The sequence below is a fragment of the Macrotis lagotis genome, chromosome 3, assembly GCF_037893015.1.
Source record: "Macrotis lagotis isolate mMagLag1 chromosome 3, bilby.v1.9.chrom.fasta, whole genome shotgun sequence".
Lineage (NCBI taxonomy): Eukaryota > Metazoa > Chordata > Mammalia > Peramelemorphia > Peramelidae > Macrotis > Macrotis lagotis.
The window spans coordinates 228,371,229-228,396,518 of NC_133660.1; the positions used below are offsets into that span (position 1 = coordinate 228,371,229).

General features: G+C 41.7%; 2 protein-coding genes across 6 annotated transcripts in view; both read right to left on the reverse strand.

Annotated features, from left to right (window-relative positions):
• Positions 1–17,865, reverse strand: part of LOC141518241 (RING finger protein 37-like) — a 30,105-nt gene extending 12,240 nt beyond the window's left edge. Inside the window, 1 exon segment of the mRNA XM_074230085.1 lies at positions 17,779–17,865. The gene's annotated coding sequence lies outside the window, so the exon portion shown is untranslated.
• Positions 3,489–25,263, reverse strand: LOC141518240 (FAST kinase domain-containing protein 5, mitochondrial-like). Of its 5 annotated transcripts, none has more exons than XM_074230080.1 (3): positions 17,779–17,851; positions 15,683–15,745; positions 3,489–8,170 (listed from the first exon to the last, which is right to left on the reverse strand). In XM_074230080.1, exon 3 carries the CDS (start codon positions 8,131–8,133, stop codon positions 5,698–5,700), a length of 2,436 nt encoding a protein of 811 aa, XP_074086181.1. In that variant the 5' UTR covers positions 8,134–8,170; positions 15,683–15,745; positions 17,779–17,851; the 3' UTR covers positions 3,489–5,697. The 5 variants fall into 5 exon arrangements, with proteins under 5 accessions (XP_074086181.1, XP_074086180.1, XP_074086184.1 ...); XM_074230079.1 differs by lacking the exon at positions 17,779–17,851 and adding an exon at positions 17,398–17,707; XM_074230083.1 differs by lacking the exons at positions 15,683–15,745; positions 17,779–17,851 and adding an exon at positions 23,200–25,263.
• Positions 25,264–25,290: the final 27 nt, after the last annotated feature.

Here is a 25,290-nt window from a genome sequence, read left to right on the forward strand (position 1 = left end):
ACTACAAAAGAGTGGGCAGCATGACTTCTCATCAATCCTCTGGAATCATGGTTGGCATTCACTGTGTTGACCACAGTTCTTAAGTTTTTCAAGGTGTTGTATCTATGTTTAACCTATATTAGACTGCTTACTATCTCAAAGAGGGTGGGGGGGAGAGGGAGAGAGGGAGAGAGAGGGAGAGAGGGAGAGAGAGGGAGAGAGAGAGAGAGAGAGAGAGAGAGAGAGAGAGAGAGAGAGAGAGAGAGAGAGAGAGAGAATGAATTTGGAACTCAAAATTTGAAAAACAAATGTTAAAAATTATTTTATATAGGGTGGTAGGTGCTACAGTGGATAGTGCACCTGCCCTGGATTCAGTAGTACCTGAGTTCAAATACAGCCTCAGATACTTAATAATCACCTAGCTATGTGATCTTGGGCAAGCCACCTAACCCCATTTGCCTTGCAAAAACCTAAAAAAAAAATTGTTTTATATGTAATTGAGAAAAAATAAAATATTATTCAAAAAAAAGAAAAAACCTAAATAGTTGTGTCTACAATGTTGTTAATTACAGAAATTATATAATACTTATAAAGCACTTTGCAAACCTTTAAGTGGTATATAAATGCTCTCTATTATTTTTACTATTATGATTACTGTTTACCTCACTCTGCCTTCCAGATATGAATTTCATTTTAATGGCACCATACACAAACTTTACATCATGCCTTCCAAAATCTACAGTGTCAAAAACAGACCATCCTAAGTTATGCAGAATCTTATACTACATTCCTATATTAATTAGTAACAAACTTCTACCAGTCAAACCCTATTGAATTCAGCCTTCAAAAACCCTGCTGGGACACACACATCCCCAGTGTTCAGTCTTTTGAATCTATTCTTCAGGACTCTATCACACCCTAAATGGCTAGCTGCTCCCTTATTGGCATAAACCAAAAGGTTCTAGTAAGTTTATCTCCCAATTCTGTAGTCTCAGTATCTTCCAACAAGGATCAAAAGGAACAAGGATCACAGAAATGAGCTTATCATCAAAGATATAACACAATGCTGGATCGGCAAGAAGCACTGATTTCACTAAGATAATTTACTTCTCAATCTGCATGTTCTATAAATTATATAAAAACTTACTATTTCCTTCCCTTGAATACGCCACAATCATTTGGGTAAATGAAAAGAAATACTACTTTGTAATATGAAAATCCCTCCTACACCCCGACTTTTCTTCTCTGTAGCCATGTCTCCTGGTGGCCCACAATGGGGAGCTCAAGAGCAAAGACAACTCAATCCCTCCCATTTCTGAAGAAAATCGATTGAGGCAACAATGATGTCCTCTCCTTGTCTTACCTTTTTCAATCCATTCCCTTGTTAAAATGCACAGCTCTGATCATTTCACTGCATTGCTCTAAAGCCTCCCATAATGTCCTGCTGCCAATAAGAACAATATAAAAATTTATTGCAATAAAGGTCCCCCTAACTAGTGTACAATCCCACCTCCTCAGAGCCTACCTAGTCCAATTTGTACCTGAATATAAAAAAAAACAAAAATCACAACTATCCCCTAGAGAGCTCTTATCAAAATCAATATAAAAATATTTTAAAAAATCTAACTCCATCTTGAAGCAGGAAACTTATTTTATTTCTCAACATTTTTCCTAGAGAAACAACTCCAAGTAGAAAATAAGCTAAACAAAGATATAATGCAACCTCACCATTGTAAAGGCAGCTGTCTGGTAACTAAAAGGCCCTAAGACTCTCCCATATTTTTCACTAAAACAGAAACCTTTCTTATGGGGAAAATCCCCAAACCAGACCATTTTCACAGGTATGTCTGGTAGTCTCCAGGACATCACCAGGTTAGAGTCATGATTTAGACCTATTATTTCCCCACACCACACACAAATCTTCTATGCCCAGGATACCATCTATGAGATTCAAAAGGAAGTTTCAGGTTATGAAATTTTCAAAGAAAGGAGAGCTTTAGGGAACCCAGGAAAGGCAACACTACCACTTCCTATTTTCAAGTAAAGTCTAAGCAGGCACTGTATGTCCAGCAGAGAGAGAATATCATTAGTTAAGGTCATAGTCAGACCAGTTGGCCTGAATCTCCTTACCTGAAGTTGGAACAAGATGAATTCAGAAATTCCTTTTATCTTTACTTCTATGACCCTATATTGATCTTTGGTAAAAAGACTAGAGAAACTATCTTCTGGCAAATAGAAATCTGATCTCAAAGGGAAAACCACAAGTTGTTAGGTAGAAAAAGTTCTGATTTCAATTGGAAATCTCATTTTGTTTTATTTTGTTTTATATCTCTCCTTCAAGTCATTCTCACAAATACCCAGGTATTTGTACATGTGCACACACACACACACACACACACACACACACACACACACACAACACCCCACCCCACCCCACCAAGAAATGGATGATCAATTATCTGGTAAACCAGGACATAAAGACAAACCACTTAAATAGTTGACGTCCAAATCAACCTTTTGATTTTCCTCATCAGCACTGACTTGGAAGTGAAAGGAGGAGGAGATTGGATTGATTACTCAATGAAGGTAGAAGTCCAGAAAACTATCCCCAATTCTCCAAGGAAGTCTATTTTCTTTAAAATGAAAATCTCAGGATTGAGGGCCCACCCTGACTTCCTAAGAACAAGGGTCATGGGGGATGGCTAGGTGGTGCAGTGGATAGAGCACTGGCCTTGGAGTCAGGAGTACCTGAGTTCAAATCCGGCCTCAGACACTTAATAGTTACCTAGTCGTGTGGCCTTGGGCAAGCCACTTAAACCCACTGCCTTGCAAAAACTTAAAAAAAAAAAAAAGAACAAGGGTCATGGGAATGTGATCTGACCTCTCCTGCACTCTGAACTTCACCACATGAACCTGGAATGAAAGAGTCTCTCCAACAAGCAAAAATGAGCCAAGGAGGTCTAAAAGAGAAGCCTAGAAGCAAGGGGAAGGCTTCTGTGTGACCCTTGAGAATCAGCAGACAACAAAGAACAGATTCAGAAGCCAGAATGGGTATGTAGTTGATATTATGATGGTCCTATAAAAAGGAATAAGTGCAAGAACAAAAACAAAGCAGCTAGTGGGTGACCCTAGTCATCCCCTCAGGACAGGTCCTCCTCATGACATCCAGGCTCCAGACTTTCTAATGCTTAGAGCTGATCTAAAAGCAGAATGGGCAGCCTCAAATGGTAGAGGGTTCCTCCTAATTGGAAGTAGAGAACAAATGAACACAGCTGGATCTGCTACAGGGATTCCATAAATCCCTTCCAACTCTCATTTCTTGTAATCTGCTTGTTCAGGATTTGTCCTCCTTCCCTGTGCTTCAGTTCAAAATGGTCCCTGTGCCTAGAATGGTCCAACCCCTTCCTAATTCCTATCCAATTTTTAAAGTCCTATTCTAGTGGATCTCCTGAGTGGATCCCAGGAAAGGAGACCTTTTCCTCTCAGATCTTACACTAATGTGTATTCATTGCATATTAATAATGTTTAAGGACATATTGTTTGGTATTATAGCTATGTCATCCCCAAGTCTAAAATTCATAGTGGCAGGGAACTGTCCTAACCTTTCTATCTCCCTTAGGTACCTAAAAGTATTCTGCTTATGGCAAATAATTAATAGCAACTTATGGTTATACAATGTTTTAAGGTTTACAAAGCACTTAATACACTAATAATTTTCAGATTCTCATACAAACTGAGGCAGGTAGTAGGTACAAGTATTATTCTTATTTTACAGAGGAAGGAAATGAGATCCAGGGGGATAAATGATTTACCCAAGGTCATAAAAAACAGCAAAGCCAGCACTGAAAGTCAGTTCTTATAATTTCAAGTCCAGTTCTGGTCACCATATTTTGTGTAATGATTAAATGGAAATAATCTATTATTTCCCACTTCTACATACTGCCTGCTTATACATAGTTCTTTTGCATATTGTTTCCCTGTGAGTTTCCTTGAGGGAAAGATTATCTTTTATTTTATTTACTTATTCAGTAGCCCCAGTACATCTGGCTGGGGGACAGGCACTTAATAAATAGCTACTGGGTGACTAAATACTTCTTAGGCTTTAATAGATTTTTTTTTTAAATTTTATTTATTCAAGGCAATGGGGTTAAGTGACTTGTCTAAGGCCAGATTTGAACTCAGGTTCCCCCCAAGTCCAGGACCAGTGCTCCATCCACTGTGTCACCTAGCTGCCCCCTTAGATTTTATTTTCTATGTAGCAGTAATGTATTTATTTATACAAATGCCTTCTCTTCCATACTAGACTATAAGCTCCTAAAGAGTTATTACATAGTCTCTCCCCAATGTCTATAGCAAATTCTTATTTTATTTTTATTTAAGGCAATGGGGTTAAGTGGCTTGCCTAAAGTCACACAACTAGGTAATCATTTAAGTGTCTGAGGCTAGATTTGAACTCAGGTACTCCTGGGCCGGCGCTCTATCCACTCTGCCACCTAGCTGTCCTATAGCAAATTCTTAAAGGGTATTATAGGCAGTAAGGTGTAGGCAATAAAGTGCTGGTCTCAGAATTAGGAAGGCCTCTCCTCAATTTCCACCTCTAAATATTGGTCAAGGCCAGAGCAAACAATTTTACCTGAGTTTCTTTCCTCACTTATAAATGAAAAATATCTGTGATACTTTCCTCAGAGAAGTGTTGTAAGACTTAAATGATCTATGTATGTAAAGTGCTCTGCAAACTTCAGAATGATATCAATTAGTATTGTTGTTTGAAAAAAGTTAGTTCTAGGGGTGGCTAGGTGGTACAGTGGATAGAGCATCAGCCCTGGAGTCAGGAGTACCTAGGTTCAAATCTGGCCTCAGACACTTAATGATTACCTACCTGTGTGGCCTTGGGCAAACCACTTAACCCCATTTGCCTTGCAAAAACCTAAAAAAAAAAAAAAAGATGAAATGTTAAAACTTTACATGTAATTAAAATAAATACCTGGGCCACAAACTCAGCAGAAAGTTACTGTAATAGCCAATATTGCCCCTAGACTCTAGAGGATGCTAAAAATCATATGTGCTTCCCATTAGAGCAGGGGTACTTAACCTGGGATCTGTGGATATTTTTCAAGGACTCCATGAATTTGAATGGGAAATTTCAAAATGTGCTTTTTTCCCTAATTTATGTATTTTATTTAATGGATTTTAAAACATTCTGACAAGGGACCAACAGATTTCATCAGATTATCAAAAGGACGTATGAGAAAACTTAGAAAATTAGGATCATATTTATATTTTTAAATGAACATTAGAATCATGTTTACATTTTAAAATTATCTACCTGCAGGTCAAAATGGAATTGAACAATAGTGGTTTTTATTATGTTTTCATTCTGAAAAATTTACCTAGACAGGTAAATAAGAATGCACAACACCTAGCCTACATGAGAGAAATAGGAGACAGATGGGTAGCTTTAAGTCATTTATTGATGTAATGATAATTCCCATCAAGCAAAAGATCCACTCACATAATCAGGTAATAGCAATACTAACTCTGCTAAAAGTAATTTTTCAATCTTGCCAAGGGGAAGGTCACATGAATAAAGAAGTCCATTATTTCTTCTTTGCTTAGGGCTCCTTGGTATTCCATAATTCCTCATTTGGCTCATTCACTCATTTCAAAGTGCTAAGGATGGCATGTTGCCTACTGATAGTGCGCTGATCCCCTGCTATCTCAGAAGCCAGAATTGAACACTTTCTCATGAAGGTAGGAGAGCTTTTCTGATCTTGTCCGCCTGTATAAAGGAAACCATTCCCAGAAGGCCAGCTCCACCACAGTGTACCCAAGTTTTCTTAGCTGCCTCCTCTTCATGCTGTGCAGTCCAAGCAGATGCCTGGAACCAAAGCAATACTGGTTCCTATTTGTCACCTGAATGGCCAACTTTGACACTCCTGCCTGTGGTCCTGTTACAGAACACAAACTGGTCACTTCTGGATCCCCTGCCGTAGGCAAGCAACCATCTAGAAGCAGTGACTTCTTGTCGACCCCTCCAGGGTTCTCTCTGATCTCTGTCTCAGCCTGAAAATGTGGGCTTGATTTTCCTTTTACAAGCTGAGCAATCAAATCATCTGTAAGACTGACTCCCACGTGTTTCAGGTGAGAGCTAGTCAGATCTGTTGGCATAGCTTCTTGATTAAAGGGAAGTGGTTTATTATTGACATCCAGGTGAACTTCTAAATCAGATGACCGTGAATGGGGCAAGATCATATGATGTCTGATATACTGAGGACCCCCTAAGATAGTTCGAAGTAAAAAAAGAGCCTCCAGGAATTCAGGCTTGGTGGTCATATCCTGTTCTGCTAAATTCCACAGCATGACTGCCCCCTCTTGCTGCAGCTGAGCACTGAGACGATGGCCTTTGTAATCGGGGCACTCGATCCCAATAGTGCCATCCAGAGTGTACAACTCTTTGGTGAGCTCAAACTGGCTTCTCTGCTGAGCTAGCCTGATAAATTCTGGACTCAAGGCCAAATCCAGAAGATCCAGAGGAAAGCGTTCAGTAAATGCCAAGCCCAGCAAACTGGTGAACAAGTGATCTGGGAACTTGCCAAACTCAGGCAACTTTCTATGAACCTCTCCTATCAGGCTGGAATAAAAGTTTTCTGCATTAGGTGGCTCATAATTCAAAGTTCCAAAAGACCACAAAATTTTGGCCACATCTTTGCTCCGACAATACGTGGCCCTGGAAGGCAAGGAAGCGGCGACAGCATTCATGACCCTCTCATCCAGATAGCGTAAGGCTGAGCAGGCAAGGGTTAGATGCATGACAGCCTGGACCCCCATGGAAGGAATGCGCTGAGGGGCAATCTGGGCAAAATGATTCATAAAATCTAGGTGATCGACATGAGTAAAGCGAAACATTTTAAGAATATTCACTAGGGCATAGTTGCTCAAATGCTGCATCTGGGGATAAACCTTGTCCCCAATCTTGCGCATGACATACTCAGAAAGACTGCTACTTGATTTGAAGAACCCCAAACAGATTGTGCCAATCTCTTCTAAATTGAGTAAATCTAAGTACTTGAGAACCAAGGACTCTAGTCTCTGCATTAAGTCTTGAGGCACATGTCGACCTTCTCCTATAATATAAATTAAGTGCACCAGCTGGGACAAGGAGAGATCTTTCCAATGCATGTTAAGATAACTGAAAAATATCTTTAAAAAGCATGGTACACTGTGGCCTAGGCACCGCCAAAGGTCAGCCACCAATAAAAGCTCATCCAGGCTCATATCCCATACCCGACGGCAAAATTCTCCCTCATATGTAGCTAGCATTGGGTGGGAGGAAGGGATTTCCAATCGAACAAATGCTTTCATAATACCTATTAGGTCTGAAGTATCAAAGAGTCGTATGCTGTTGAGGCTTAATTGGCACAGGATTGTAAACTTGATATTGGACAAGAGTACAGAACGCTGCTCCATTGGCAATGAGCTTAATTCACCAAAGTGGTCAGCAATGGTTTTGGGCTGAGGATTAATCTGCAATACTGTCACTTTATGTAAAATCAGTTCACTCTCCTTAAAGGACAGGGTCTGCCAAGCCTCAGAAATGTTGTAACTATGATGCTGGTACTCAGGCCTCAGTCTGAGGAAAACTCTAGGGTCTTCAAAGGTGTTAAAAGTTTCCACATCAGCTTTCAGAATATCATCTTTCATTACCTGCAGTTTGTGAAGTCGTACCATGCTAGGACGAGGAACCAAAGCCTCATTGGTTTCCAAATCCAAGAAAGTATTTTTGATCCCCGGCATTCTCCGAGAAGAGGCAACACAATATGTGTTCTGGATTTGCTTTTCAGTAACATTAGAGCTGTCCTTTTCTGGAGAACCTTGTTCACCATATCTTATACTGCTACCTCTGTTCCTACCTGCCACTCTTTTAGAACTGTTATAGGCAAGAGGATTGTACAAGACTTGGTAATCTGGAGGATTCAAGAGCTTGAGAGTGGCAGCAGCTTTGGGTTTAATGTTGATCTCTTCAGGGGTTTGAACACAATCTTGTGGGGTTTGAGTGGGTTGTTTTTTCTTGGTTTGTTTCTTGGCTGTGGTTGAGAATGTAGATGTACTGCAGATCCTGCTTGGAAATCTTCGGCATATTAGCACAGTAGCCATGGATCACAAGTGACTGGGCCAGAATTGGTGCCAGGTACTGAAAAAAGTAGATGAAGAATGAGTGGTTTCCACCTATTGTGATGGACTTACCCAAACCATAGAGACCAACCCAAAAATAGTGCTACCATTACAGGAAATCTGGCACAAAACAAAATACTACCCATTTAATAATAGTGTTAGATTTTATTTAATTTCTCTATCAGCTTCTAGAAAGGACAAATATAAAAATACTCTGTACAAAAATCATGGTAGACCTCGAAGAAAATGACAAATGCCAAAAATAAAGTTCTATTTGGGGAGCAAACTAGAAAGGAGAAAACAGAGCAATACTTGACCACCCCAACAAGTTTCACATCATGCCTGGCACAGAGTACATGCTTGACTGACCAGAGATATCTGCTCTTGGAAGTCTAGGAAGTCCTTTTTGTTAAAGAAAACTTATTCTACAGGATAATTCTTCCAATGCTCCAAAATGCTCTTCCCCAATCCAGGTGAGCTGTGGCAGAATCTAAACATCCAATAAGGAGACATGGGCTCCAGATCCACTAAGTCAGAGGGCAGGAGTCAGAAGCCATTCTCAAGCTTAACTCCCAGAATAAAGCTTTGCTCCCACTGAAGAGGAATGTCTGTCACCTCCTTTCTTTCAAAGAGCAGGAGCTGTTCAGCTATCCTAGTGGAAGAGGTTGGATCATGCCTGGTTACACCGAATCTCAGATTGATCAGTTATCACTTTCCCTTAGCACAGTTCACATTCACAAACCTGCTGCACTCTAGCTTTCCTTAAAAAGTTTCTTCTTGGGGCGGCTAGGTGGCGTAGTGGATAAAGCACTGACCTTGGAGTCAGGAGTACCTGGGTTCAAATCTGGTCTCAGACACTTAATAATTACCTAGCTGTGTGGCCTTGGGCAAGCCACTTAACCCCATTTGCCTTGCAAAAGCCTAAAAAAAAAAAGTTTCTTCTTCTTCCTTTGAAGAATCCCTATGGAAGAGCCATATGACATCCCAAAACCAGAAAGGTCTGGTCTCCTCTTTTAAAGATCATGGGCACATTAAAGATTGGGGGCATGCCTCCATAAGACAGGAGAAAACAAACCCTTGGCTTTATGCAACAAATCCCTGTCAGCATATCAGCATAAGACAATATTAGGAGGAATTCCTAGATTGTGGTGGCCTATTCTGCTTTTCTATCAGTAGAGTACTTTCCCATGACATTCTTTTTTTTTGGGGGGGGGGGGTGTTGCAAGGTAGTGGGGTTAGGTAACTTGCCCAAGCTCACACTGTTAAGAAATTTTTTTTTTTACGGGTCTAAGGCCAAATGTGAACTCAGGTCCTCATGACTCCAGGGCCGGTGCTCTATTCACTGCACCACCTAGCTGCCCCTCCCATGACATTCTAATCATACATGTCCTTGATTCTGGCGATTCTAATCAATGTAGAACCTGTGAGTATCAGCATTGCATCAATTTCAATCACAAAAAATATACATACAATAAGCTCCCTGTTCTCTGGAAGGCTTGCAGATGACATGTTCTGATTATTCAAATTATCTATGACCCACTTTTAAAAAATCAGAACATAGCATGTCTCACACAAAAACATTATTGAACACAACTGAATCTTTGTTAATGCAGACAGCATTTGGATCTTGCAGTGCCTTATGATCACCATAATTAAAATCAAGGAATACTAGAGATGAGCAGAAGGACCAGGTAAGAAGAGATGTCTAGGTGACAGTAGGCCAGAAAATCAACTGTTCATTACTATCCACAATGAACTATTTTATTGCTGACTAGATTACAGTGAGACTCTGGAAGCTGATATGTTTCAGGGAAAGATTGGCTTCTTTTAATAAAGACAAAAATAATGGCCCTGAGAGCAGGATTACCAAAGAATCAGAAGGTTTGATCCTAGCCTCAGTACATGCTTTTCTGTGAAAAGGCAACACTACACACTAGACAATCAGGATATTTCTAGTCTCCACCGATTGAAGCATTTCAGTTACCAAAAAAAATAAAACTCATAAAAAAAAAAGTAAAGATAGAAAAATACTGAATTTTTCATCATAGCATATCTGGTGCTTAATAGGTTATTCATTTCAAAATGAGAACATCTGAATTTTCTACCAGGCAGGCTGGTTACAAATGAATGGTAGAATACAGGAAGTACATCTGTGGGTATGAATAGTCAAGATTCAAAAGAACCTACCCTTGCTGGGGGACATTTCATGAAATGTCATGAAAGACAGAATTCAGCAATTGTTTCATTTTTCTGTATTCAGAAAAGGAAAGTTATATTTTAACTGGTCCTCTCTATTTTATGCTGAATTCCATAACACAAGATATCATGTCCAACCCATGACTGAAAAGAATTCTCTCCAACTCGTCATTCACCCATTACCCAAGGAGGCAGCCCTGTCTACCATACTTTTTCAAGCTCTACAATTTCCCTTTTGGGGCCAAGCAGAACAAATCCAATCCCTATTTAACATGAGAACCCTCAATACTTAGAGAGATAGCCTACCATCCTTCCCAACCCAAGGCTTATTTATGCATTACTTCAAATGATGCTAGTAAGAAACAGCCTTCAATCCCCTCCCTCTTCTGGCTGTCTTGCTCAGGACATGTTCCAATATCCAGCAAATATGAAGAATTAAGGGAATCCTGGGCAAGTTTGTACTGCAATATCACTGCTAGATCTATAAAGTATATGATGTACTATTATAAAGTGACATAAAAAGAACCAAGAAAACAACCTACACAATGGTCCCAATGATACAAAAGAAAAACAACACCATAAGACATCAGAACTGATTGATGTCATTACCAATCTTGATTTCAGAATTTATCACCTCTCAGAGAAACAGTAAAATATACATATAGAATGAAACATGTCATCATGCATAATCAACGGCTGATGTATTTTCTTTATATTTCCTTGGTGTAAGAGAGAATTTTTTTTAAGGGACAGTTGGATCAGTGTGAAGTGACAGTGACAACTTAAAAAAGCATCAGTAAATTATGAATGTTTAAATACAGTGTCCAGAATGGCACAAAAATGTAATAAAATATTGCTGGGCTATTTGAAACAATGAATAGCAAGGACTCAAAAGCACAAGACAATATAAAATGATGCAAAATAGAGCAAGGAAAACTAGAAAAATAACATTTACAATCATGACAAGAGTAAATGGAAAAAACAAACAAAACTGATTGTTGTTTAATTACAATGACCAGTCTGGGGACCCTGAGGAAGGGAAGAAAAGATGCCCCTTCCCCTCCTTTGAAGATTTGAGGGATTATGAGTGTGGACTAATTCATATACTGTCAGATTAAGTTGATGTGTTGATTAATTTTGCTGAACTAGTCTTTTTTCTTTTTTTTATATAAGGAATAAATGGTTGACTAAAGGAGGAGGAGAACTTATACTTAAAAATAAAGGTGATTGGGGTGGCTAGGTGGTGCAGTGGATAGAGCACCGGCCTTGGAGTCAGGAGTACCTGGGTTCAAATCCAACCTCAGACACTTAATAATTACCTAGCCGTGTGGCTTTGGGCAAACCACTTAACCCCACTGGCCTTGGAAAAAAAAATCTAATAAAAAAAAAAAAAAAAGAAAAAAAGAAAAGAAAAGAATGGTGATCTCTCTGGGGAGAAATTTGGAATTACGCCCAAAGGGCAACAAAAATGTGCATACCCTTTGATCCAGCAATACCACTACTGGGTCTATACCCTCAAGAGATGATGAAAAAGGGTAAAAACATCACTTGTACAAAAATATTCATAGCAGCCTTATTTGTGGTGACAAAGAATTGGAAATCAAGTAAATATCCTTCAATTGGGGAATGGCTTAGCAAATTGTGGTATATGTATATCATGGAACACTATGGTTCTATTAGAAACCAGGAGGGATGGGAATTCAGGGAAGCCTGGAGGGATTTGCATGAACTGATGCCGAGTGAGATGAGCATAAACAGAAGAACATTGTACACTCTATCAGCAACATGGGGGTGATGATCAACCTTGAAGGACTTGCTCATTCCATCAGTGCAACAATCAGGGACAATTTGGGACTCTCTGCAATGGAGAATACTATCTGTATCCAGAGAATGAACTGTGGAGTTTGAACAAAGACTAAGGACTATTCCCTTAAATTTAGGGGGGAAAACCTGATATCTTATTGTCTGATCTTGTTATCTCTTATACTTTTTGTTTCTTCCTTAAAGATATGATTTCTTGGGGCGGCTGGGTGGCGTAGTGGATAAAGCACCGGCCCTGGAGTCAGGAGTACCTGGGTTCAAATCCGGTCTCAGACACTTAATAATTACCTAGCTGTGTGGCCTTGAGCAAGCCACTTAACCCTGTTTGCCTTATAAAAAAAAAACCTAAAAAAAAAAGATATGATTTCTCTCTCATCACACTCAATTTGGATCAGTGTGTACCATGGAAACAATGTAAAGACTGGCAAATTGCTCTGGGGGGGGGGGGGAGTAAGATGGGGGAAAATTGTAAAACTCAAAATAAATAAAATCCTTAATAATAATAAATAAATAAAGGAAATGATGAGCAGGTGGATATCAGAAAAACCTAGAAAGATTTCCATGACCTGATGTGGAATAAAGTGAGCAAAACCAGAGCACTGTATAAAGGAACAGCCACATTGTGCAATGATCAACTATGATAGACTTAGTTCTTCTCAGCAATACAGTCATCAAGGACAATTCTAAAAGACTTGTGATGACAGAGAAAGAACTAGGGAATCTGAATGCAAATAAAAGCATACTATTTTCACTTTTTTAAAATTTCTCCATCCTGAGATCACATTAGATTTTTTGATTGCTAGATCACTGATGACTTATACTCAGCTTTCAGTCCATTAAAACCACTGGTACTTTTTTTTATGAACTTCTGTCTAGCTATTTTTTTAAATCTAAGTAAAAATGTTTTTAAATCTAAGAGCTTTAATTAACTTCACCTTATTAGTTGTGTCCTATAATTCTAGTATGTTGAGATATTTTTGTATCCCACTTGGCTTTTCTTCATAGTCTTGTGTAACCAACAAATTTGATTATCATGCCATCTATATCTTTATCCAAGTCACTAAAACTATTAACAGAACAAAATCATATATTGATAGAGTCTGAAGCACTCTACTAAAGTCCTCAGAGCTTCTAGGCTGACTTCGCTAAACATTTCACATTTATATCATGTTTTGTTTCCTCACAAAGCCCTGTGAAATAGGCACTGGAAATATGATTATCCCTTGTTTATAAATAAGCAAACTGAGGCCCTGAGAAGGTGGTTTTTCTATAGTTACAAAGTTGGGAGACTTCTGTTAGATTCTTGAACCCAGATCTCCTGACCCCTCCAAGTTCTATTTTCTGTCTCCTGTTGCCTCTGCTAAAGCGACTAGAGGTCAAAACTAACTCAACATTCTGATTCCACCAGTCCCAAAATCTTGGGAAAAGCTGATAGGGATCTCTGTGCCATATAAGGGGGGGGCACCTGCTCTTTGTTCTCCATTCAGAATATCTGCTGAGGGAATGACTTAAAAATGGATCTAACTTGGAAAGACTTATATGAACTGATGCTGAGTGAAGTGATCAGAACCAGGAGAAAACTGTGTACACAGTAATAGCAACATTATGTGATGATCAACTGTGATCTTCTCAGTAAAACAATAATCTAAGACAATTCTAAAAGATTCATGATGAAAAATGCTAACTACATCCAGTGGAAGAATTATGAAATCTGAATGCAGATCAAAACATACTATTTTCATTTTTTCCCCATGTCTTTTCTCTTTTGTTCTGTTTGCTTGGCAGTCTTGGGGGAGGGGAGGGAGAAAAATTTGGCCCTCAAAATCTTATAAAAAATGAATACTAGGGGTGGCTAGTTGGTGCAGTGGATAAAGCACCAGCCCTGGAGTCAGGAGTACCTGGGTTCAAATCTGGTCTCAGACACTTAATAATTACCTAGCCGTGTGGCCTTGGGCAAGCCACTTAATCCCGACTGCCTTATAAAAAAAAAAAAACCTAAAAAATGAATACTAAAAACCATCTTGTCCTGTAACTGGGAAAAATAAAATACCATTTACAAGAAAAAAAAAAGGACCTTTCTCCTAGGCCAGAGACTAGTCAAAAAATCATCAGGATCTAGGAGAAACTACTCCTAGAACTGCATTTTCAAAACAAATTTGGCTACAAAACAATTTTGGGGCCTGAAAAAAAAGAGCAGAAGCTCCACTGTTGTTGTTTGGAACAAATTAGGGGTAGGATATAAAATGAAGATAAAAAGGGAACATAAAGTTTTTAAAGTCAAAAAATAGAGAAAACCTTCATTCTAAGAATGAAGTATGTATCATTTAAATATTAATACAGTAATATTGATAATAAAGAAAAATAATTCAATATTTTAATACATTCGATATAATGTTTCATAACCTGGAGAAGAAAATATTCTCGTTAAACCTATGTGTTCACATGTGTGCATACCATCAGAATTACACAGTCAGGAAATGCTTTCCTCAGGCAACTTAATGAGCATTACTTCTATAGTTCAGTAGAAAATGCATCCCTACTCCCAGGCTTGCCAATTGGGGTCTGAATATTGGGGAGAAAAAAAAGTGGGGGGTGGCTAGGTGGCACTGGAGTCTGGAGTACTTGGGTTCAAGTGCGGCCTCAGACACTTAATAATTACCTAGTTGTGTGGCCTTGGGCAAGCCACTTAACCCCATTTGCCTTGCAAAAACCTTTTAAAAAAAAGTGGAGGAAAATGACTTAGTAGAAGTCAAGTAAGATGTGACAAATGGTTAAGTGTAAAAGAGTAGAGAAAGAGTATGAGGGGGAAAAGAGATAGTCCCCCCCCCCCCCCCCCCCCCCCCCCCAGTCTCTTAGGCTGTTTATTCTAGGTCTCCTAGGAAGCTGACAATAAAAACCAGGCACAGAACATTGTCAGGGTCCCTGATACTTGGCTAAGCTTCACAGGACCCTTTTTTTACTTTTCACAGAATAACTTTCTGAACTGCCCATTCAGAACCACTTCCATGCAGTCAAGCCTTCTTTCCTACATCCTGTTAACGTTCATCTCATTCTCTGGGGACTTACAGAAGTACCTCCAGGGACCTGGACACCACACCATTCAGTGAAGTCATTTTGTAAATCATTCTGGAACATGATTTCACAAAAATAAATCCTTCTTACTGTCTGTCTAAGCAAAATGCAGCTGCTTCTTTAATGTTATCAAGGAGAGGGGGAAGCTAGGTGGCGCAGTGGATAGAGAACCAGCCCTGGAGTCAGGAGTCCCTGAGTTCAAATCCGGCCTCGGACACTTAACAATTACCTAGCTGCATGGCCTTGGACAAGCCAGTTAACCCCACTGCCTTGCAAAAACCTAAATTAAAAATGTTATCAAGGAGGCGGCCAGAATTGGGCAGGGAGGTAATACTGATTCAAACTACACTATATATGTTACATTTTCAGTGAGATTACTATATTTCATAAATCTCAAATCCCTCTAAATCAGATCTTTGATTGTTCTATGAGAAAAGCTTACCTCTCCCCTTATTCAGATGAAAGTGCTACAGAAATGATGAAGCATCTGGCATCCTACATTTTCCTGAAAGTAAAAAAATTAGAAACAGAACCAAGAAATGGGTCTCTATTCTTGGCTCTGTAAATGACTTTTTAAGCAATGCTGTGGTCAGATACTGGGTTTCATTTAGGTTCCTCAATACAGAGTGCTAAATCTAATTCTAATACACAGATCATAGGTAGGTAAACAGTGATGTCCTAGATATTCAAATGCCAATGAAGAAAATCTTGGCTAAGAAATCTCTTCTCTGTGTGTGCTTCCTGGTCCCTAAAGGGGGAAGGAAAGCACTTACACTTCTGACAAAGTCAAATTACATAGCTAGAGGGTTATCCAAACTTGCCCAAGCTAAAAACACAATCACCTGAAACATTGAGCCAAATCAAGAGTTTGCAAAGAATCTGAGTAATAGAAGCTTTCTCCTTTGTGCAAAACCTGGCAGATATTCATATCATCATAGCAAAGTGGGGAGAGGACGTAATTAAGAATGAAAAGTGTGGTCCACTTCTGCTGACAAAGGTCACTGAAAATTTGGTAAACTATCCCAACTCTAAGAAATTTATCTGCAAGGAGAGAAATCAGATCATCACTTTCATTCAAACAGATACTTATTCTTCTCTGATCTTCCAGCAGTTAGGCTGTCATCCAACAGCTAGCTCTCAGTTTTCCAGAATAAGCCTTTTTTAGCCAAGGGACCAAAAGCTCTGATATACAAGATTCCAATCTACATTGCAGGTACCAATGTAGATTTATCTGAAAGCTCAGGGCCTTGCCCTAAAGTTAATGAGTTCATAAAGAACAGAAAGAAACAAACTAAAAAGGGGGGGGTGGGGGAGTTTGCTGAAAGGAAATAGACCTGCATAATTATTCTGATTCTATTTTATGACCACAAGGTGCCAGTAATTCTCTTTACTCTCACTTTTTATTCTTTATCACCTTATTGTTAACAGTTTCATCATCCATATTTTTACACACTTACAAAGGAGCTCAGATAATTAAGAGCTTTTTATTACCAGGACCCTCACACAAAGCCTTAATAGCCCCAATATGCTTCACTAATCATCCTAGGTTGCTAGCCAACATGCTTTTCAGAGCTGGGTGCAAAAAGGCCCTCACATGAATCTACCTTAGCACCCTACCAAAGGCTGGAGTGACATATATGCTAACTCCCCCAAAACAAAGAAGAAAGTAAACACTAGGTGGCAGTGGATAGAGCACGGGCCCTGGAGTCAGGAGGACCTGGGTTCAAATCTGACCTCAGACACTTAATAATTACCTAGCTGTGTGGCCTTGGGCAAGCCACTTGCAAAAATTTAAAAAAAGAAAAAAATAATTATGTCAACACTAGAGCAGGTCTTCCACGTAAAGACATGGGAAAGAACAGGCCATTAGAATGGAATCCTTCCACCGATCCTGGGCTTAACCAGGTAATATTAAATAAAAATCCTGGCGAATAGCGCAGATAGGCCTGCCAGAAAAGACAAACACGTGGGATAAGCAAGAAGGTGGAGAGGAATGGTGAAGACGTCGGAGACTGATGATCATTTTTTCCAGAATGGGCCTTTTCTTAAACGGAAGATTAAAAAAAAGTCACCGACATGTGCTGCCCGGCGAGGTCCTCCCTCCCCCCAAAATGGCACTTGCTTGGAGATTTGAGATTGTTAAAGGCGAAACTCCACCTTTTCTACTATCTGTCAGAAAGGTGAGGACACTGAGGGCCACCTCGGCCCGAAATCTGGGCGCCCGGAGCGCTGGGGGAGGGGAGGTGCGGGGCCGGGGGAGCGGCCACACCTCTGCCTCCTGCCCCACTGCCGGGGGTCCAGGGCACCCCGCCCCCCGCGGGGGATCAGCCGGGCCGGAGCGAGACCCCTGCTCTGGCCCGGGCGGAGGGGGTCGCCCCCCGGAGGGTCGGAGAGGCGGCGGCTCGCCCCCGGGGGCCGGGCCCGGGACCCAGCGCGACGTCACAAAACCCCTGCTCGCCCCGCGGCGGTTACTGACGGCCACGGGCGGGACGTGACGCAGGAGGCCGGGAATCCGCCGCCCGCGTCCCGGGGACTCACCTGGGCCAGGTGGGACGCGAGGGTCACATCGGCTCCGGGGCGCGGGCGGGCGGTGGCAGCGAGCGGACCTGAGCGGAACAGCGCGGCCACTTCCGGCCGGCGGCGCCGCTCCACTTCCGCTCGGCCGCGCTACGGAGGCCGCGGAGCCTCACCCCGCGCCGCCTCACCCCGCGCCAACGCGAGGGGGCGTGGCCTCCGCTTCTTAAAGCCACAGCACCCCGAGCGTGGCCGCGACCCAAGCCGCACTTGGACTTGTTAGGCGCCACGCGGCTGTCAAAACCGGGCGAGGAGGGGAGGGAGGAGAAGGAAGAGGAGGGGGAGGAGGAGGAGGAGGAAGGGAGGAGGAGGGGAGGGGGGAAGGAGGAGAGGGGAGGAGGGGAGAAGGAGGAGAGGGAGGAGGAAGAGGAGGGGAGGAGGGGAGAAGGAGGAGAGGGAGGAGGAGGGGAAGGAGGAGGAGGATTAGGAAGAGGAGGGGAGGAGGAGGAGAGGAGGAGGAAGAGGAGGGGGAGAGGAGGAGGAGGAGGAGGAGGGGAGGAGAGGGAGGAGGAAGAGGAGGGGAGGAGAGGGAGGAGGAGGGGAAGAGGAGGAGGAGGAGGAGGGGAGGAGAGGAGGGAGGGGGAGGAGGGAGGAGGGGAGGAGAGGAGGGGAGGAGAGGGAGGAGGAGGGGAAGGAGGGGGAGGAGGAGGAGGAGGGGGAGGAGAGGGAGGAGGAGAAGGAAGAGGAGGGGAGGAGAAGGAAGAGGAGGGGAGGAATAGGAGGGGAGGAGAGGGAGGAGGAAGAGGAGGGGGAGGAGGAGGAGGGGAGAGGAGAGGGAGGAGGAGGGGAAGGAGGGGGAGGAGGAGGAGGAGGGGAGGAGAAGGAAGAGGAGGGGGAGGAGGAGGAGGGGAGGAAGAGGAGGGGAGGAGAGGGAGGAGGAGAAGGAAGAGGAGGGGAGGAGGAGGGGAGGAAGAGGAGGGGAGGAGGAGGAAAAGGAAAACCAGAGCTTTTTGCATCCACTCAGTAATCTTCCCCCCATGCAAGACCAGCCAAAGCCTTGACCCAGAATAGCTGGAGACAGGTCGGCTAGGTGGTTCAGTGGATAGAGCACCGGCCCTGGTGTCCGGAGGACTTGAGTTCAAATCCATCCTCAGACACTTAATAATTACCTAGCCGTGTGTCCTTGGGCAAGTCCATTAACCCTATTTGCCTTGTAAAAAAAAAGGAGAGAACAGAATAACCGGAGGCCAGTCAGACTCCCAAAAGATTTTGACAGGTTTTTTTGCAAGGTAAATGGAGTTAAGTGGCTTGCCCAAGGCCACACAGCTAGGTAATTATTAAGTGTCTGAGACCGGATTTGAACCCAGCTACTCCTGACTCCAGGACCAGTGCTCTATCCTCTGCACCACCTAGCCACAACAGTTTTAAAGATTGGACTGGAGCTAATAAGGTGACATTCATTACAGAGAGCTGCGAAGCCAAAATCTACCTCCCAAGTACAGAACTGGAGAGGTTTGATTCCTTTAGCATCTTGCTTAAAATCTATCTGGTAATAAAACTCAGTATGAGTCTACACAGTGACATGGCAGCCAAGATAATAGTTAATGGGAGAACTTTCCACAGATAAGGAGGGGGAAATCCTTCTTACTCCGGTGAGAAACCACCTAGAGATTTGTTTTTTATTCTGAGTGCCAGCTTTGAGGAAGGATACTGTGCAGGGGAAGGCAATCAAAAAAGAAGTTAGAAAAAGAGCACCAGCTAGCCAATTAAGTGTCTGAGGCTGGATTTGAACTCAGATCCTACTGACTCCTGGGCGGGTGCTTTATCCACTGTACCAACTAGCTGCCCCAAGTTGTGGGTTCAAATGTCACTTTAGGTACTTACTAGCTGGGCAAATTCCTTAACCCAATTTTCCTCAGTTTCTCAATTGAGCTAGAGAAGGGAATGGCAAAGCACTCCAGTATCTTTGTCAAGAAAACCTCAAATTAAACTACTTGAAGGACAAGGGATCTTCTTGGGGGGGGGGTTATTTTGCAAAACAATGGGGTTAAGTGACTTGCCCAAAGTCACCTAGCTAAGTATTAAGTGTCTGAAGTCCAATTCAGTCTCAGGTCCGGTGCTCTATTCTCTGTGCCCCCTAGCTACCCCCACAACAGGGAATACTAATGAAGTGGAAATACTGGGCAGAAACAAACAGTTAACTTGCACTTTTCCAATCTGACTTTCTGCCTACCCCGTCCCTGAAAATCTTGTTATTTTGTGCCTTTCTGGGCCCATCCTTGTATCATCAACAACTGTTTTGCTATCCTGTAATTAGTCAGAAACTTCCTGGTATCATGTATCCAATATCCTATACATTATGTTGCCCCAGATGTGAGTCAGAGCCATCTGGCCAACTGAGGCACACAATACTGAGATAACAATGTTGCCAAATAATGAGCAACCTATCCTTGACTATTTTTTACCTGATTCTGAAGTAGGGGAAAATATTGGACAGAGAAATATATTTTATGGTTATTAATCTGTATCCTCAGTATTGACCATGAATCTCCCCCTCCTCCACCCCATTATCAATGAGAGAGGTCAATGAACTTTTAGTAAAGTATCTTGCCCTTCTTTCCCAGGCAAAAGACAAGCCCCTATCAATAAACTAATGCATCCCTATCCTAACCTGAAAGGACTGAGCCTTAGACCTACCACTCCTCATCTAGATATCTCTCATCACCTCATCTCTACTCTCACCTGCTCTTTTCTTGACTTCTCTTCTCTTTGAGATATGGTCTCTTATTAATTTGTCTCCCCACCTACATCCTCCTTAAAAGCTCAGTTTATTCCTCAGCTGAGTTGCTCCTCTGCTTTTGGTGAGTAGCCCACTCTGGGGTAGTATCAGCCCTCACCCTATTACCAATTTTTTTTCTTTATCCCCAGTGGCTGGTCCTCCTGTGGAGAGGCCTAATTCCAAAAAGCATCATCCCCCAAACTCTCCTACCCCTTTGCCCTTCTCTACTTGTCTATTTAACGTTTGCTTACTGTGAAGTCAACCAGCTCTGAGGAGCATGATTCCACACTCTCCCACCCTCTTCCTACTTCTACTGAAACTCACTATCTTCCTGTTTCTCCCAAGAACCTTGCCTGTGAGTTTTGTGCAGCAACTAGTGAATCTTTTGTAGTAAATTGTAAACTGTTTTTTTGACCTAAGAGTTAAAATTTAAGTCTTTCTTAACTTTCTGAGTCTGGGGGTGGCTACGTGGCATAGATAAAGCACCTGCCCTGGAGTCAGGAGTACCTGGGTTCAAATCCAGTCTCAGACACTTCACAATTATCTAGCTGTGTGGCCTTAGGCAAGCCACTTAACCTCATTTGCCTTGCAAAAGCCTAAAAAAAAACCAAACCTGAGTTTAAGTGCTTTTCCTGAACCCCATTTCCTCTCGACTTCAATTCCATTCTTGCACAGCATCAATTTCTAAGCCTTCCCCAAAACCCTTACAATTCACCCCCTCCCTTGCTTTTCCCTTTCAAAGTTTTTCAATCTTTTCACAAGTTGCTAACTCTTAGAACTCTTTGTACTTGGACAAGTTAGATCTTTTCTCAAGCATCAATTTATCTGTCCCTCCATAACTTTTGGTGTCAAACTAAATTCCATCTTTATACTGGGCCTGTAACCAGGAAGATCTGAGTTCAAATCTGATCACAGATACTTGCTAGTTGTGTGACCCTGATCAAGTCACTTTCTCTTGTGTCTACCTCAGTTTCCCCATTTGTAAAATGAGTTAATAGCATCTGTCTCACAGGGTTTTTTTTTTTAGGTTTTTGCAAGGCAATGGGGTTAAGTGGCTTGCCCAAGGCCACACAGCTAGGTAATTATTAAGTGTCTGAGGCTGGATTTGAACCCAGGTACTCCTGACTCCAGGGTCGGTGTTTTATCCACTGAGCCACCTAACTGCCCCACTCTCATGGGCTTTCTTGTGAGGATAAAATAAGATATTTATCAAGCTTGCTTAATAAACATTTGTTTCCTTCCCCCTTGCTTTATTGAAGAAACTGAGATTCAAAGGTGATTCAAATTAAACTGAATTTATCTTCTCCCCAACTCCATCTTCTTTACATACACACTGCCCTTGATTCCAACTTTCCTTTTTTCAACTTTTCCAATGTTTTTATTGGTAATGATGAAAAATTGCTAATACCAAATGTTACTTATCGCTCCCGAAATAATTCTAATAATGTCAGAATTTCAGTAATGTCTTTACATTCCTATTCTTAAGATATTTACTCTTGATTCAGTTGAACGGAACCACACACTCAGGTTAATGTCCTTGCTTCTTCCATTAGGATTCATGGTAGAAAGAGCAAAGTAACCAGAATGAAGTGATTTTCCTTTCCTGCATTGCTCAGGACTCCTGGAGTCTCATGACCAGACCTTGCTATCTCCTTCCCTTCTCCTCCTAAAGGCATAAGAAGTTTTTGTGTGGGTCTTGGAGTTAAGGGAATCCACTATGCTCTGCATGCTAGGGTGGCAGTTTGGCTATTGATATCTCAATTAAAGATGCTTTATTCCTCAACTCATGGCTTTATTTCAGAACTTGACAATAGCATTTCCAGACTTCTAGTCATCCAGGTTTGAAAACTTGGCCATTTTTCATTTGTCTGTCTCTTACCTTCTTACCTAGGCATCCCTTCCCACCCCACAGTGCCAGATCCTGTCAGTTCTAACTCTACCTTAGGTCAAATCTTGGTTGATTCTCACCTGAATTGTTAAAGTGACCTAATTGGTCTCACTAACTGCACTCTTTCCCTTCTAGGATTCATTCCTATGCCCATATAGTGTCAATGGCTCCTCAATGCCTATTGAATAAAAAAAAAAACTCCCAAGTCAGGTCTTTCAAAATCTGGTTCACACCTACCTCTCCAGCCCTGTTTCCCATTACCAACCTTCCGTGGCTAGTTCGAGGGGGTTTATGGAAAATTATGTCAAAATTTGGTTGCCCAGAGAAGTTCATCAGTTCCATGACAATGTGCATGCCCAGGTTCTGGATAGTGGGTAATGCTCTTGAGATTTCTCAGTCACCAATATGGAGTGAAACAAGAATAGTCCTTGCTCCCATACTTTTTAGCAAGATGTTTTCAGCCATGTTATCAAATGCTTTCAATGAAGATGAACATGGCCTCAAGGTCAGCTACCACACTGATGGTAAATTCTTTAATTTGAAAAGACTCCAAGCCAAGTCCAAAGTGGAGGGAAATTTGGTGCAGGATCTTCTGTTTGCTTCTGAAGCTGAGATGCAACAGAGTATAGGTCTATTCTCTGCTGCTTGTGCTTATTTAGGTCCACCAATTAACACCAAGAAAACACAGGTGCTCCATCAGCCAGCTCCACACCATCCATATGTGGAACCATTGATTACAGCACATGAAGTCTTGATTACTGTGAACAAGTTCACTTACCTTGGCAGTGTCCTTTCCAAGGAGGTACACAATTGACAAGGAGGTTGACACTTGCATTGCCAGAGCTAGCCCAGTATTTAGGAGACTCCAAAAGAAAGTATGGAAGAGAAGCATTAGACTATCAAATTGAAGGTCTATAGAGCCATTGTGCTGACCTCATTGCTATGTGCTTGTGAAACCTGGACAGTCTACCAGCGCCATGTCAGAAAACTGAATCACTCTGATTTAAATTGTTTTAGGAAGATTCTGAAGATCACCTGACAGGAGTAGATACCAGATACTGGGGTCCTTTCTCAAGCTAAACTGCCTAGCATTCCAACATCACTACAGAGAGTGCAACTAAAATTGGCTGGACATGTTAGGATGCCAGACTTATGCCTGCTAAAAAACTATTTTATGGAGAATTTACACTGGGCAAGTGCTCACAAGAGGGGCAGAAGAAGTGATACCAAGATACCCTGAAGGCCTCATTGAAGAACTTTAGAACTGATTGTTACAGGGACGGCTAGGTGGTTCAGTGGATAGAGCACCGGCCCTGGAGTCAGGAGTACCTGGGTTCAAATCCGGTCTGAGACACTTAATAATTACCTAGCTGTGTGGCCTTGGGCAAGCCACTTAACTCCATTTGCCTTGCAAAAAAAAAAACACCTAAAAAAATTGATTGTAACAAATCAGTTGGGAGACACTGGCACAGGACTGCCCAGTATGGCATGCCCTTATCAGTGAGGGGGCTGCACTCTATGAGGAAGGCAGAATTGAAGCAGCTCAAAAGAAACGTGACATCCATAAGTTTAGAGTACCCATCCCAGTTGTTCACATGGACTATTTGTGCCCAACCTGTGGTAGACCATTCCAAGCTCAAACTGGTCTGATCAACCACAGTTGACACTGTCATTTGTCTCAAACATAATGACCTCATTTTGGTCTTCTTTGATAATGGACAAGAATCACCCCATCTATCCCTGGCCAGGCAAGCTGTTTGCTATGCAAGCTCTTAATGGGGAGCAGGCACACCCCCTGCCTAGAAGGCATTTTTTCTTCTAACCCCCACTATCTTCCTTCAAAGCTCAATTCTTTAATTGACCACCTCTTTCCTCAAATTTCCCTCCAGCTCTTTGTCTAGTGTTCTCCTCTACCTCAAAAATACCCTCTCCTACATTAACTGTATCTCCCTATGTTATCTCATGAGGACAGTGGAGGAGAAAGCTGATTATCACATGTATCTTATCTGGGAGTCAGTTGGAGGAAGATAACTGTTATATTCCTATTTATCTTATCAGGAGTCTAAGAGAACTTGGCTTTGTTTTATACACATATATATATATACATATACATATATATATCATTAGGGGTATGTTGGAGGGCTGTGGACAGTCATGGGTTTGGGAGGGAATGAGAGATAGTGACTGAGATTGGGGAGGAGTGGAATAGATGTTGAGATGGCAGGAGCCAAACTGATAAACTCCCACCTCCATCCACAAAAGCCAATTTAAATATATGTGTATGTACGTATATAGGAACACATTATTTTATGTACATATATATATAATGTGTGTGTGTATATATATATATATATATATTTATACAGAACAAAATTCTGGCTGATAAAATATATAGGGATTTAACAATTGTCTTCCAATAGACTCCAGGTGATACATATTTACTACATACACACATTTACATATATATATATATATCATTAGGAGTGTATTGGAGGAAACCAACTGTTCTATGAATTTTATACATCTCCTTATGTAGTCTATGATATGAGGGTTCATTCCAGGCAAAGGGATGATAAAAAAGGGTGTGGAGATGTGTGTGGGGTGTGTGTGTGTGTGTGTCTCTTAAAAAACCAAAGAGATAGAAATGCCATGATGAGAAAAGGAGAGGGGTTCAAACATCAATTACTTCCCTAGTATGATTGTTGTCCTTCATTCTCGAAGTGGACCATGACATCAGGTATGTGAGACTGTGATATGTAAGTGAATTTGATTTGAGGGAGTACTGTGCAAAACCACCAGCTTCACTCTTTCCTTTGGAGACAAATGGGTCTAATGGCCTGGGTCCAGGATCCCATATTTGATGGCCTTG

Excerpts from the sequence above, each read along its gene's own strand:
- LOC141518240 (XM_074230083.1), bottom strand. The coding sequence starts at position 8,133 with ATGGCTACTGTGCTAATATGCCGAAGATTTCCAAGCAGGATCTGCAGT.